This window comes from Elephantulus edwardii, unplaced genomic scaffold (genome assembly GCF_000299155.1).
Source record: "Elephantulus edwardii isolate Elephantulus edwardi_28Jun2011 unplaced genomic scaffold, EleEdw1.0 scaffold00148, whole genome shotgun sequence".
In the NCBI taxonomy this organism is placed as follows: Eukaryota; Metazoa; Chordata; class Mammalia; order Macroscelidea; family Macroscelididae; genus Elephantulus; species Elephantulus edwardii.
Window position 1 is genome coordinate 6,414,939 of NW_006399898.1, and position 15,230 is coordinate 6,430,168.

The 15,230-nt window shown below is 50.3% G+C and overlaps 1 protein-coding gene across 2 annotated transcripts in view; it reads left to right on the forward strand.

The window, feature by feature from the left end:
* Nucleotides 1-14,806: 14,806 nt before the first annotated feature.
* Nucleotides 14,807-15,230, forward strand: part of TCTN1 (tectonic family member 1) — a 19,402-nt gene continuing 18,978 nt past the window's right edge. For both annotated transcript variants that reach the window (XM_006894666.1, XM_006894665.1), the window contains exon 1: nucleotides 14,807-15,023. In XM_006894666.1, coding sequence (XP_006894728.1) covers nucleotides 14,807-15,023 — 217 coding nt within the window. The remainder of the gene's footprint in view (nucleotides 15,024-15,230) is intronic.

Consider the following 15,230-nt stretch of genomic DNA (forward strand, 5'->3'; position numbering starts at 1 on the left):
CAGAGTTTAGCATCACAGCAACAGTTACCTCTGTACAGCAAGTGGATACACCAGTGCTACGTCACCTAGAAGAATGATTGACCAAAAACAACCAAAACCAGGCCTGAGGGCCACGGATTAAAGTCACCCACCTTTGGCTTAGTAGCATCACTTTCTGTCCACTAGGCCAACTCAGCTCTCTCGTTGTTGGTGTTGTTGTTGTTAAGTGCTGTTGAGTCGTAGGTATGTCAAATGTAACAGAAAACCAAACTCCCTGCCCCTGAGTGAGTTCCCACCCATGAAGATACTCCAGGACAGAGAGAAGTGCCCACTAGAACTGCCAAAATGAGAAATCTTCACAGCAGCAGACCGGAGCAGCTAGCTGGCCCTTTGAGTTGGCCGCCCACCACTCAACCCACTGTACTACCAGGGCCCCTACACAGTACAAAGTTGCCATTGAGAAGGTTCTAAATCATAACTGAATACAGATAATGCAGTTACCACTTGCGGTCTCTCGCAGCCCACAAGAACTGGGGAGCAGCCAGAAGCCTGGAGCCTTGAGGAGCCCTCTGCCCTGGCATTTAAATGTGTGCCAACTGTGTGAAAGGTCATTCCTTCAAGTACACACACCACCACCAAACCAAGCCAGGCTGTCAGGTAATTCTACCCCAAGGACAGACTTTTTTAAGACAGCACGTCAACCCCTATTCCTTGTCTCATCCGACTCCTCCAGACTGCCAACCTTTCAGCATAAGGGTATACATTATCTATCTAACTTCCGTGTCAAACGCAAGAACCGGTTGGATGGGTGAGTAGGAACAGAAACTGCGACTCTACAGCTCATAATCTCAGAAAAAACTGAAGTCAGTGGCCAGGAATCAGCTCCAACTCTGATTGACCCCAGGGGCGGAGCAGACCTTCCCAGTGGGAGCATCCAGGGCTGTGGATCTTTGGTCAGAGAGCGGGTTGTTGTACCTCTCTCCCTGGAGGCGGCTGGTGAACTTGAATCACTGACATTGTGGTTGGCAGCCAGGTGTTTTAACCGCTGGGCCACCAGGGCTCCCTCTGCTCAGAGGAGGCTGCGACTCTCACATTGAACGATATGGTCGGTGCCTCACGATTCCAGCAAAACACCTCCTGAAAGCAGTTGCTCGGTGGAGCACAGGGTGAACAGCATCGTCTCAAAGCTCTCGTGCCCTTTTGGAAAGAAGAGACGGGTCCTCAGGTTGCCCTGGATCATTTACTCTGAGGCCACCTCCAAAGAGTGTCACCTAGTGGGGAAGCCAGGTGGGGGGGAACTCTGAAAGCCACCTTCCCTGCCCACCCAACCCCCCTGAATCCCCTCCAAGTCGCTAGCCTTTAACAGACCGAGCTTTTCTTCCTTAACACAGTCAACATTCCTAGCACTTCACGGATTCCTGGGCGGTCACTTGTCACTCTCAGAGGAGAATCAGAGGTAAAAATACTACCACCCTGTGCTCCTTGGGCACCTCAGGGACGTTAGCAAAGAGCTTGGCAGAGGTGTCACCCCCAACTCCTAAAAAAAGAAAAGGGGGGGAAATCAACAAAAACATGAATTCTCCAGAGAAACTATCCTGCCAGACAGGACATTGATTGCCCCTGATTCTTCCCGGCCAGCCGATTCCAAAGGGTCACTGACTAGCTTATGACAGGGTTTCCCCACTGATGTTTTGAGTGGAGTAAGTTTTGGCTGTGGGGGACTGTGGTGGACATAACGGGTTATAATTCTCGCCTTCTACCCACTAGATGTCATGGAACCCACCTCCCCCCTTGGGACACCAAAAATACTCCCTAGGTGTGCCCAGGGGGTAAATAAAACCACTGTTCTTTTAGGAACACAAGCTTCATGCAAATAAACAAATATTTGGCGAGGAACTAGGTTAAGGACACACACAAACACCCACACAAACCAGGCAGTGCCTTCGCAGCAGCCACTATCTGGACAAACAGAATCCAGATTTACCACCAAGGGGACTTCTGCTCACAGCCACCCTACAGCACAAAACAGGGCTGCCGGACTTTCCAAGGCTGTAATCTTTTTAGGAACAGGCTGTCACATCTTCATTTCGCAGCTCCATCTAATTTAAAAATCCCTAAAAACCCCACTGCCGTCGGCTTCCGAGGTCGTAAATCTTTTCCAAAGGAAGCCACCCATCTATCGTCCACAGAAAAGCTGGTGGCTTCGAACCGATGACCTTGCTATCCAACGTGTAACATACTACACCACCAGAGCCCTGTTAGGTTCTAGAAGAGAACACAGTCACCATCAGCTCAAATAAAGGAGGTTCTGGGCAGGAGACGTGGAGCTCACTGAGGTGAGTGAACCCCTGAGGAAATGGGACATTTGTGAGAGCGCTGAGTGGACAGACAGCGGGAGTGAGGAGGAAGCCTGACCACCCCATCACAAGCGGAAGCTCGACGGTGCAGTGTGTGAGGGGAAGCAGGGTCATCCAGTGCAGTCCCTCTCGGGGTTTGGATGAGGGATGGGGAGAATGGGTTAGGGGCTAGACGCATACAGCATACGAAGGGAAGAAGTGCTCAGGGCCAGACCACATGGAACCTGGAAAACATATCAGGTGAGAGGCTAGTCACCAAAGGCTTCATTTATGGGAAATACCTGCAGCTGGCAAATCCACAGAGGCAGTAAGTGGACGGGTGGTTGGCAGGGGAGCGACAGGGAGGGGACTGAGGAGTGACTATAAAGGTGTGTGTATGTCTGTGCGCAGAACAGAGCAGAACTCGCCCTCACCTTGGGGTTTCTGAGGGAGTTAGTTCCAATGCTTTACAGAAGCTGACTGCCTTCAGCGGTCTCCTGGGTTTGAACTGCTCACCTCTTGGATAGCAGCTGACGGCCTTAAGTGCAGCACCACCGAAGCTCCCCGCTGAAAGCAGTGGTGGTGGTGGTGGTGGTGGTGGTGGGCACCATCAAGCTGCCTATGATTCACAGCCACCCTTGAACAAGCAATCTGAACCTGACCTGTCCTGTTCCGTGCTCACCATCTCTGGTAGGCTCAAGGTCATTATTGATAGCCACTGTGTCAAGAATCCTTCTTGTTGAAGGTCTTCCTCCTTTCAGTGGCTCTCCACCTTTCCAAGCATGACAGCAAAGCACAAAGCCTGCGAGGGGTGTTTCCTCATCCTTGCCTCTAAAGAACACCTTGCCTGCCCTTCCTCTAAAACAGACTTGCTTGTTCTCCTGGCCCGTCCATGGGATAGTCGGTACTCTTCTCCAACACCACAGCTCAGAGGCATCAGTTCTTCTGTCAGCCTTAATCACTGTCCAACGTTCAGAAGCATGAAAAGTAGCTGAGAGGACCATGGCTTGGATCAGGCACCCCTCAGTCTTCACACTGACATCTTCGCTCTTTGGCACTTTGGAGAGGCAGGGAATATTAAGGAGAAATTCTCATTAGTGTCACTGAGCGAGTAGGACGCAGGCAGCTACCTGGGGAAAAGTCAGTGAAGGAGAATGAAGCTGAGGCAGAGGCAACAGAGCCTATAGAGTGACGAGAGAGGGCTTGGTGAGAGACCGAACCCCTGAATCCAGCTCCGCCTGAAACTGGCTTTATCTTGCAATGTTACAAATCCAGACAAGCACATCATAAGATCCAGGTGCCATGGCCACAATGATTGGACGGAAGTCCCCAAACCAAAGGCATCTGTTCAAAGGAAGTGGATCCTCTGCCCCTCGGGATAAAGCGGAGTGATCTCATGCCTTGTTCCCTCCTACCTGAGATGAGTGGTTTGTCTGTCTGACTGGTGAGTCTGGGGGCCACACTGAGGATGCCACTCAGTCTTTTCTCTTTTGCTGGGGTCCATAAGGAAGGGGGAAGGATTGACACGCTTGAATTGGTATTGGCAAAGAACACTGAATACACTGGGCCCCAGATGCCGAACGATCAAACAAACCTGGATTGGTGAATCCAAAGTGCTTCTTCTCAGAGGCACACATACTGGCATGTTATCAGCAGAAGGCAGCCCTGGGAGAAGGACTTGAGGCTTTGAAAAGTCGAGGATGAGTGAAGGAGAGGAAGCTCATTACAAGGAGGCTCGACACACGGTTACTGCAGCAACAGGCCCAGCACAGCAGAGATGGTGGCGACGTAACAGGCCCGGCAGGCTCTCCTGTCATAACAGACGCCAAGGTGGACCCTAACAACAAGGCCCAGGCCCCGTCCCTGCCCAGGGCAGCCCGCCCCTCCACCCCTGACTAAGGGGAAATAAATTTAACCTGAAGGGGGCTGCCTGTAGAGTAATCTGCTTTATGAATAAAGGTGCTTTAAAAGCAAACACTTGCTGCCCGATGTACATATCTGCTTCCAAGTGGGTTTGAAATTTGGAAAGGCTGAGAAGGGTAGAATGAATTCCTACCCCATGTCTCCAACCCTGAAATTTTCTGTTGAGATGACCTTCAGGCACAGGCCAAAGACTGACATTTGGGAACTAAAATAGCAAGAGGTGATTGAGTTTCTGGTGCAGCCAGGGCTCTAGGCTTCAAGGTAACTGTGGGTCGAGTTGGGTTTTTGACTTGAGTGGTTTGTGACAGCTACAGTTGCTCAGCAAGATTTCCCTGGCAGGGGCGCGAGTCCAAGGCCCTCCGGGGTAGGCCTTGACCTGACTGTGAGCACAGTTCTGGCCTCAGCAGGCCGTGGGACAGGGATGAGGTGATTAGGAGAAGGGCCTGGGAGGGCTTCCCCTACAGCAGGCAATTTTCACTTACACGTGGTGAAGTTCTGGAGGGCAGAATATTTGTTGCTTCTTAGGAAGTATCTCCTCTAGCTGGAACTTTAATCAGGTAACTTCTGCAGGATCCACAGAGCTCCTGGGCATATATGATCCTGAGCTTTTTACCCAGTGAACACACGGGGAAGGGAGGCGGGCTTCCCCATCTGTCCTCACTGGGTTAGTCTAAGCCCTGGGGAGGGCTGATCTCTGGAGGCCACTTGATATTTCACCAGCAGGGCTGACGTCACTCTGGTTAGTTGCAGAAGCTTTGATGATGGCCTTGGATTTGAGGTGCCCACGCTCTGGCATCATCCATACACCAGTTTCCATCAGATTGAGTCTGACCCTGGGCACCCTGTGTGTATCAGAATAGGACTGTGCTCCAGTGGGGTGTCCAGCGGATGATTTTTCAGAAGCAGGACACCAGGCCTTGCACCTCAGACACCTCTGGGTGGATTCAAACTGGCAGCCTTTGGGTCAGCAGCCTAGTGTGTTAACTATTCCACCCAAGCCCTCTAGCCTTGCCTGTATCTTCGCTTCTCCAGGCCATGATGCTGGAATGGACACATGGCTCACCCTCCAGCGAGTTTCTGAGGCTGTGATCATGCCGGAGGGAACGGTCTCGCTTTCACTCAAGGAGCCACTGGTGGATTTGAACCGCCGGAGAGGCATACCCTTGGGGACAGCAGCACAGCTCCCTGCAGACAGGCCATCAGAGCGCCCTAACTTAGAGCATGATATTTCTTAATTATAACAGAGGTGAAGAACCCAGGGCAGTGCTGTGGAGCGGTGTGTGACTGATGCAGCCTCGCAGGCCAAGCACATCTGTCCCAAAGGGCCCCCAAGACTGAAAATCTCAGGGAGGCGGACGGCCTCTCAGAGCACCTGCCGGGTTCAGACTGCCCACTTTTTGGTTAGCAGCTGGATGCTTTGATAATCGCACCACCAGGGCTGCTTAAAGAAAAGAGCAGTCCCCTTATTACACACTAAGAAGATGGGCTTCACTGTGAACTGCGGTACAGGAAGCTAAGGGGAACTCCACAACTTGGTAGGCTGTTAATGAGACCGAGGCCTGGATGTCTGTGGGAAATGAATTTGCTCGTGAAATAAAAAAGGAATAAGAGTTTGACTCCGCCAGACTCCACTGGAGAAGGGGCAACCTCCTCCTGTGCCGATTGGATCTGATTTGATGGCATACAACAAATTAAAACAAACAAACAAAAAAGGAGCAAGAAATAGTAAATACAATAAATCCACTTCTGTGGTGCTCTCAGAACAGAATTAGTTGTCCTGAAAAACAAGAGAAGAGAGCCTCGGGCTGATTTAACAGGAGGAAGGCGGACTTGTTGTTGTTTAAATATAGCATCTTTAGAAAACAGTGATTTTTAAATACAGGGTGACAGACCAAGCAGGTCTTAAAGAAAGATGGGGTTTTGAAGATTAAGCTTGACAGACAGTAAAAGGGAGATAGACCTCCCCTTACGTTGAAACTACACCTAGGTGGGAAATGTGTGCTGCAGGTCAACAGACGAGAAGGGGGGGAGGGGCAAGGACTTTCCATAGCTGTTGGAGGGAGAAAAGTGACCCCAAACGCCTGCTGTTTGCTATAGGTTTCATCAAGTTGCCTAGGACTCACAGCTACCATATGAACAGCAGATGGAAACTTCACCCAGCAGTGTGCCCTGCTCAGGCCCACGGAGACAGACACTGCCAGTCCACCTCACTGAGGGGCTGCCTCTCTGTCCGTGACTCATCAACCTTTTCCAGCATGATATCTCTTTCCAAGGACTACCCCGCCTGACAACATGCCCAAAGCATATGATGTGAACTTCCACCACCTCGCCCCTACAGAGCACCCTAACTGCACTTCCTCCAAGAGAAATCAAAACATGTGCTGCATTGAGGAAATGTGCGGTGAAGGACGTCTTTAACGCACTAAGGAGTAAGGATGCCACTTTAGAGACTAAGGTGCACCTCATCCAAACCATGGTCTTTTCAACCGCTTTGTAGGCATCTGAAAGTTGGACTAAGGACGAACAAAGAAGAATTGGTGCCTATGAGTCATAATGCTGATGAAGAGTCCTGCATACATCACAGACTGTCAGAAGAACAAAGAAATCCGTCTTGAAGTTATTTGCAACCGGAGTGCTCCTTCGAAGCCACTCACATTGCACATAAGAACAAGTTACAGCTTATAATCAAATCTTTCACACTTTTATAAGAAAATTTAGAATACTGAGGTAAGAAATGATAGCATCAGTAATATATCTTTACATGTGTATTTTATTGTAGTCTAAAAAAAAGTTTACAACACGTTGGGTTTTCACTCATTGTTGCACATTTTTCCTCCCTCCCTCAGTCCACTCTCCAGTGCCCCTCATCTGTGTTCAGATCGCTGTCATGTATATAACACCTAATCATACAGCACTGGTCTGTGCATTGCTGTACAGAGGTAACTCGTGGTTGCTGTGAAGCAGAACACTGTGACACTGATGTGTCAAATGTGATAATGGTTACCCCTGGTGGACAGTGTTTGGTAAAGCTCCCTGATTAAAACAAGCTTGGAAGCAGGAGTGGCATCCACTTCCGAAATAGCTTGCCTCTGGAAACTCTATGAACCTGGAAAAATTATGAAAGTTATACAAGTGTTCAGGTCTTTCATTCATAGGGTCACTATGAGTCGTCTACGACCCCACGACACTTAACAACAATAACGTGTCACAAGGAAGGAGCCTGTCCACCTTTGTCCCACAGAGCCGCTGGTGGATTCGAACCATCTGCCTTTGGGTTAGTAGCGCAGCTCCTAACCAATTATTTGTTTCTGCAGAGAGACGGCACACCATTATACAGACATTCATTCGGGTGCCACTCCCTCTGGCACTGTCACCGGAGCTGTGCACACCCCTGGCACCTTCCTAGCCAGTGACAGCAGCTCTGGTGACCTAGAGGTAAGGGGACGTGTGCTGTCAGCCCAAAGGCAATGGGAGTTCACCAGCTGCTCAGCGACAGGGATGGGCAGCCTCGCCCCACACCGTTCACTGCCTCCTGAAACCCGCTGGGCGGCGAGCTGAGTGGGTCCCACGTGACACACAGGGCAGTAGTGATGGCACCGTGTGCCTGATCACACAGCAGGTGCTCAGCCAACCCAAGACTCGAAAGAGGCTGCTTTTCTTAAGATCAGTCCTAGGAGAATAACCGAGTTTTTACAATGTAGGCTGCCACCTGTATGGTAAAGTAAAGAGCTGCAAGTTTAGGAGGGAGATGGGGGCAAAAACTACAAACATCCCCACTGCCTCAAAGGAGATTCCAGTTCTCAGAGACCTCACAGGGCAGAGTCCAGCGGCCTCACGCGGCTCCCAATCTCTATAGAAGCAGACTGCACCTTTCTCCTTAGGAGAGACCTGTGGGCCTGAACCGCCAACCTTTTTGTTATTCCATGAGGAACTGTCAGAGGAGGAATCCGAACACAGAAAACGTGCCCAGGCAGTAAGAGGCACAACTGGGAATTTGACCACAGCCTCCAGAGTGTGTGTTTTTAACAATGGCACTGTCTTTCTTCCTCAACCTGTTCTTGGGGTTGGCCGGGTGGGCCGCAGAGATCTGAGTGGTGTTCAAGCCCCCACGGGCTCCTCAGGAGTAAGATGGGCAGTTTACAGCCTCCGCTGGCATTTTTGGCCTCAAAGTCTCACAGAGGGCTCCTAGGAGCTGGAACGACTGGATGGGAGTGAGGTTTTAAGAAATGCACAAGAATGTAGAGATTTGGGCAGCTCTGCAGTTTGGAAGTAGTATTTGTTCCATCCATGACTCTGGCTATAACAACTCTGATCTTTCTAGAACATTCCAAAGTTTCCCTCCCTAGTACAAATATCAGTTAAAGTTCTGAGAGTATAAACACATTCGTACCTGCCACACCATAGCTCTTGGTTCTGGGCAGGAAAGCCACGCCTAATGCTGTGAGTTTGCCACTCTGGGCACAGGGCCACTCAGCATTGTGTTTGCCTTTTTCTGGTCTCCACATTCTTTCCAACAAATCGGAGTTAACAAAAGGTAGACACTTCCAAACAAGCTGCTGCAAGGCTGCCTACCTCCACAGCAGAGCAAAGGAGGCAGGTTCAGGCCTCGAGGAGAATGCATTGGCAGGCTAGCAGCAGGGGAGGATTACCCACCAAGCAGGGTGTGTTTACGGACTAATCTGGAGTGATTAACCTCCCATTTTCACCACGTATGATTCTGCTTCCAGCTATGCCTGGTATCTCTCTTCTCTCCCAAGCCCACTGCACCTTCCTGCAGAATCAGAGCCTCTGCAAATTTACAATCTCTGACAGGGATGGAGTATCCAGTAAGCATGGGTTTGTGTGTGTTTATTTAATGATCTCGGCTTCCAGAACCCACTTGAAGCTGTTTAGGGTGAAATACACATAAGACTCTTGACTACAGATTAGTAAACACAAGTATAGGTTTCAGCTAAGAGCATCCAGTACCAGAAAGGTGGTTATGTTTTATTAACTATGCAAAGGTTTCTGTGTGGATCCTAACAAATTATGAATAACATTGAGAAGAATGGGATCCCAGAACACTTAATTGTCCTCAGGTGAAACCCACACATAGACCGAGAAGCTTTTGTCCAAATAGAACAAGGGAATACGGCATGATCTAACATCAAGACAGCCCTGTGTCAGGGCTGTATCCTTTCACCAGACGTACTCAGTTTGTGTGCTGAGCAAAGCATTCCAGAAGCTGGACTGTATGAAGAATATAGCATCAGGACTGGAGAGAGAGACTCATCAACAACCTGCATTATACAGATGACACAACCTTGCTCGTGGACTGAAAGTGAAGAGGACGTGAAACACTTGTGGCACAACGTCAAAGACTACAGCCTTCAAGAAAATGGAAATCCTCACCCCTGGACAACAGGCAACATCATGATAGAAGGAGAGATTGAAGTTGTCAACGATTTCATTTTACTTGGAAACACACTTAATACCAATAGCCTAAAAGGACGTGTTGCACTGGGGATATCTGCCGTCAAGAACCTCTCCAAAATGCAAAAGAGCAAGGATATCAGTTCAAAGACTATGGTGCACCTGATCCAAGCCATGGTCTTTTCAATGACCTTCTCTACATGAGGATGTTGGACAATCAGGATAACAAGAATTGATGCCTATGAGTTGTGGTGTTGGAGAATAGCACTGAGTAACCCATGGACTGTCAAGAGAACCAGGAAGTCTGTCTTGGAAGTGCAACCAGGGTTGCGCCTTAGACACAAGGATGGTGGAACTTCATCTCATGCTCTTTGGGCATGTCAGAAGGAGGGGGCAGTCCTTGGAGAGGTACATCAGGCCGGGAACGGTGGAGAGCTAGAGAAAGATAGCAAGACCCTCAGCCAGATGGGCACAGTGAGGGTAACAGTAGCCTGGAGCACATCAGAAATTGTGAGGATGATGCCAAACAGGCCAGGGCTCAGCTCTGCTGTTCAGAGTTGCTAGGAGTCACAGCCTACTCGATGGTACCCAACAACAACAACAATAAACTCCGGCAAACCTTGTTCTTGGGCAACCCACTTCTGGCTGTCAGTAAGGGTCAACAAAAGAGGAACTACCTGCAGGTCCTGAGATCACAGAAGAAAACAAGTTTACAGCAGAGAATCTCAGAAACGGAAGCTGGGGGAGGAGAGGAAGGAGCAGCGATGCTCAGAGGCTCTGAGAAACAACACTAGTCCCATTCTGCAGGTTTCTTTACCACAGAAAAAGCGATTCTTTCTTCATTTAATAACGATCTATTAAATGGAACATTAACACTTAAATGTCTGACTATCACAGTTGCGTTTGGCACCATTAAAGTGCAATGCAAAGGTTCCATAACGAGGTGATCTGATTTAGTAAAAGCCAACTACTAAAACCACAAAGCGAATACCCTCGCTGATGCTGCTCCACACCTGTCAGAATGGCGAAGAGCAAAGCAATGATATCGCACCAAATGTTCGCAAGCCTATGGAGCAACTGGAACTCTCATACATAGCTGTGCAACTAAAAATGGCATTTTTGGAAAACCTTCAGTAGTTTCTGATAAAGAAAAACAGAAACCCAGTAGCCCAAACCAAACTGCTTCCTGCCATGGACTCAGTTACTGTACACAGGGACCCTAGAAGACAGCATACAACTGCCTTTCATGGCTTTCAAGGCTGCAGATCTTTACAGAAACAGACTGCCTTATCCTTCTCCACAGTGTGCCTGGTGGACCTGAACCACTGACCTTTCAATTAGCAGTCGAATGCTTTATTCACTGTATCAGTAGGGTTTCCATACACCTTAGAACTCTTATTCCTTAGATATTTACCCAAGGGAAATGAATGCCTTCACTCAAAGAACATCTATATATGAATGTTTAGAATTACTTTATTCGCAATCACCCCCGCCTAGAGAATCTCAAATGTCCTGCAACTGGTGAACAGATGTACAAATTGCCACACAGCCACACATAGAGGACTCAGGAGCAATAAGAAAGAATGAACTGTCAATTCCCAGAGCACGGATGAATCTCAAAGGCACTGTGCTCAATGTAAAAAATGGGCTAAAAAAGCCACATGTGACTTTAGGGTTGTGACATCCTGAAAGCAGCAAGAGTGTGGAGACAGGAAATAGATCAGTGTTGCTAGCTGATTACAAAGGGGCATGAGGGCATTACGGCATTGGTCTCTCCCTGTCTGAAGCAAATAAGAGTGATTGAAAGCAAAGATTCAAGGGCTAATTAGTCCAAAGGACCAGCACAGCTGTGACTCTCAGCCTCCAGGACCGAGAGTAGATGAACGGGAGGTGGCGCGCCACCTTTAGCCACGGCTCTGAAAGACTCACAGCACAAGGTCCTGGAAAGAGGGGGAGAAAAACGTGCATCAGACTCACAACCACACCAACCCACAGGCTTACTGGGCGGGCAGACAGCAGGAATGCCGGTGGCCCTTACTCATTGCAACTGAATTCACTGTCATGGTTCAACTCTCAGGTAAACCACAGGCCTAAAAAGTGAACAGAAACACAGGGTGGGAGACACACACTTCTCAGGCCATTCTCCATACTGGATCACAAGGACAGCTACACCCCGGGGTAAAGCGCAGAAGCAGGAAGAGACAGGAGGGAAGGCTAAATGGCAACAGGAAACACATGGTGAAGTGGGAAGAGTGCTGCCACTTGGTGGGGACGGCAATGTTTGTGAAACAAAATGTGCATGAACTGCTCGATGGAAAACAAGTTTGCTCTGCAGCTTTCACCCACATAAAAATAAAAAGTAAATAACAGAAAACCAGTGACTTCTGTCAGTGTGGTGATGCCAGTCCTTGGTCCTGTAATCACCCCTCCGTAATGCTTCATGATTGCTCCTCCCAGCTCTGTTGAACCAAGATGCGTGAGTAAACCTGGTTTGTTGTTGGTATTGTTACTGGGTGCCAAGTTTATTTCAACCCCTAGTGAGCCTGAGTGACAGGGAAGACCTGTCCCAGAGGGTCTAGCCTGTAATCTTCATGAGAGCTCCAAGCCACCCTCCCACTGAGGCCCTGGCAGGGTTGGATGATGGCCGTTCGCCACCCTGTGTGCATGGCACTGAGCGCACCCCTGTGGTGCTATGTTCAGCCAACATGGGTCAGATGTATAAGATAAATTGTGACAGCAGGGAGATTACTCGGACCTCTGACCAATCACACAAGACCACATGGGCAGAACTGGTCCGGAGACAAAGCTCAGAAGGCAGGGAATGGAGTGAACAGAGGGTAGGAACAGTGTGGAGATTGTGATCAGTGTCCTAACACAAGGTGGTATGAGCAGTTGGATGGAATCCAAATCTGCTCTGCACATTTTCACTCAAACCTCAAAGAAAGTAAAAGGAAAAAAGGTATCACCTGACAGAAACAGGTCATCTTTGAAATGAACATCCTAGTTTCCCAAGGTTTGAAAAGCATATATGCATTGACACAACCCTCATTCTGAGTTCGTAAAATGTCCTAAGCTTTTGGTCTTAGATATTTGGGGCATGTTGTTAAGAGGAGCCAGATCCTGGAATCAGACATCATGCTTGGAAAGGTGGAGGGTCAGTAAGTGGTGGACTCACATAGCGATTGTCAGGGCAAGCTGGACAATGCCAGAAACGGCAGCGTGGCACAGGATCGGACAGGTTCAGCTCCATGGTTCATAGGGTCGCTGTGAGTTCTAGTTGACTCAACAGCACTTAACAACTGAGCAGCAGAGATCAGACAAGAAACAAGGCTGAGATTATTTCCCAAACTGTGCCCTGGCTGTCCAATTCCAAAGGTTAGACCTGAAGAGGGGCTGACAGGCCTTCAACCATAAAGAGGAAAACGCCAAAGCGAGTAGCAGATGTTAACTCTTGTGACCATGGGACAAGCAGTGCCACCCACAGTCATCTGAGCTTTGCTGGGAGGCTGCTGGCCTGCTCTCAGCGCTGCCATCTGCTGGACGCCTGTGCAGCTGTGTGGCTGAAGAAAAGGACCTTCTCTCATCAGACCCTGCACCAGACACCCCTAGCACGTGATCCACCACCCAGACACCCCTCGATGTCTCTCGCTCACCAAGATCCGCCCCAACACATGTCTCACCCACCCAGGCACCCCCACAACATCTCCCACCCAGACAACCCCAGCACACGTTCCACCCACCCAGACACCCCCAACATATATCCCACCATGCCAGATACCCACAGCACACGTCTCATCAACCTAGACACCCACCCCCAGTACACGTCCCACCTACCCACACACCCTACTACGTCTCCCACCCACCTAGACACACCCCCGGCACATGCCCCACCCACCCAGACATCCCTACATCTCCTACCCACCCAGACACTCCCACAGCACGTCTCATCCACACAGACACCCCCCAACACATATCCCTTCCACTCAGACACCTACTCAGACATCCCCACGACGTTTCCCACCCACCCAGACACGCCCCAGTACATGTCCCACCCACCCAGACACCTCCCGCACACGTCCCACCCACCGCATCAAATGTACACAATTGCAAGTTTCCATTTCCTTCAAAATGCCTTTTACACTAAAAACGTGGTTTAAAAAAAACCCTCAAGGCAGAAATAAATTTGTCCTTGAGTTAAAGAATTAAAAAAGAAAAAATCTAGAAAGAAAAGGAAGTTCATGCATTTAGAGGTTGTGAGATGTTAAGAATGGAAAAAATAGGTTTTATTTTGTTTTTCAAAGAAAAAGCTCAGGCAGTCCTCCGAAGGGACGGTCTAGACATCTCAGTTCTGCAGCCCCCGCCCGCCCACCCCGCTACATCTTCATACACTTTGTTTGGGTGCTACTCATTATTTTTATTTTTACTTTTTTTTTTTTGCTAGATTTATTTAATTAGAGTAGGTGGTGTGCTGTTTTCGCCTTCTTTTGAGTGGGTAAGCACGTTTCTTACTAACTAGCATCCTGACTTCTTCGGACTGTAAGGAGAGTAGATGCTCAGGGCAGAAAGGCCACGTCGGGGTGACCCACGTGTCGGGGCCCTTTGCGATCGGGACTCTCCACCGAGTCTGGTGTCCCTGCATCACTTTGTGCAATCAAAGTTGGGTCGCTCTGCGCTTTAAGACCAACGAAGCATTCTACTGAAGGTGGGTCAACGATTTCTGTCCAGTATTCGTCCGTACCCCTAACCACACGCGGTGGACACACGTCCCCGGCAACCTCCCTCCCGGAAGCATCGACAACAGACAAGGTGGAGTGGACTCTGGACGGAGAAAAAGTCAAGGACGGTGGCGGGATGACAGCGCTTCTGCAAAACAGAGACCTAGCTACTGGACAGCGGTCCCAGAACCCCGCCCCTTCCCCGGTCCCGGAATGACATGTGTCCTAACATCCCGATTCCTGGGCCCAGCGCTCTGCCGGCCGAACTGGAAGCGCCTGGGCGGAGCCCGGGAATCTGCACGCGGGAGCCGCAGCCGCGCCTCCAGGGTTCCCGTCGTCTCGCGAGCCTTCGTGCGCTCCTTCCCGTGATGCTGCGCGCCAGCCGCCCTGGTTGCCAGGCAACTGACAGGCGGCGGCCTGGACCGCCGGACCCCTCGGGTGATGGGGCCGCCGGCGCTTCGGCCGCTACTGCTCTTGCTCGCGGGCTGCTGGGCCCCGGGGAGCACCCAGACCCCGGCCACCTTGGTGGTGACCACAGAGGGCCCCAGCTCCACCGAGGCAGCCTCGTCCACCCGAGCCCCCACGGCATCGGGGTCCCCCGCCACCCCTCGAGGGCCGGACCGCTCTTCTGGTCCCAGGCCCAAGCCGGTCACCGACGGTGGGTACCAAGTGCCAACGCCTGGGTTCCGTAGGGATCTGAGCAGGAGACGGTGGCCCGGGCGGGGCGGCACCGATCCGTACGCCGCGGGTTCGCAGCCCCGCGCGGCGATGGGCGAATAGTACAGTCCAGCCGCTCCACTAGTTCCTCCTCTGCGTCTAGCAATTGTTGATTATAGTGCAGTGCAGTCTGCAAAGGAGCCCTGGC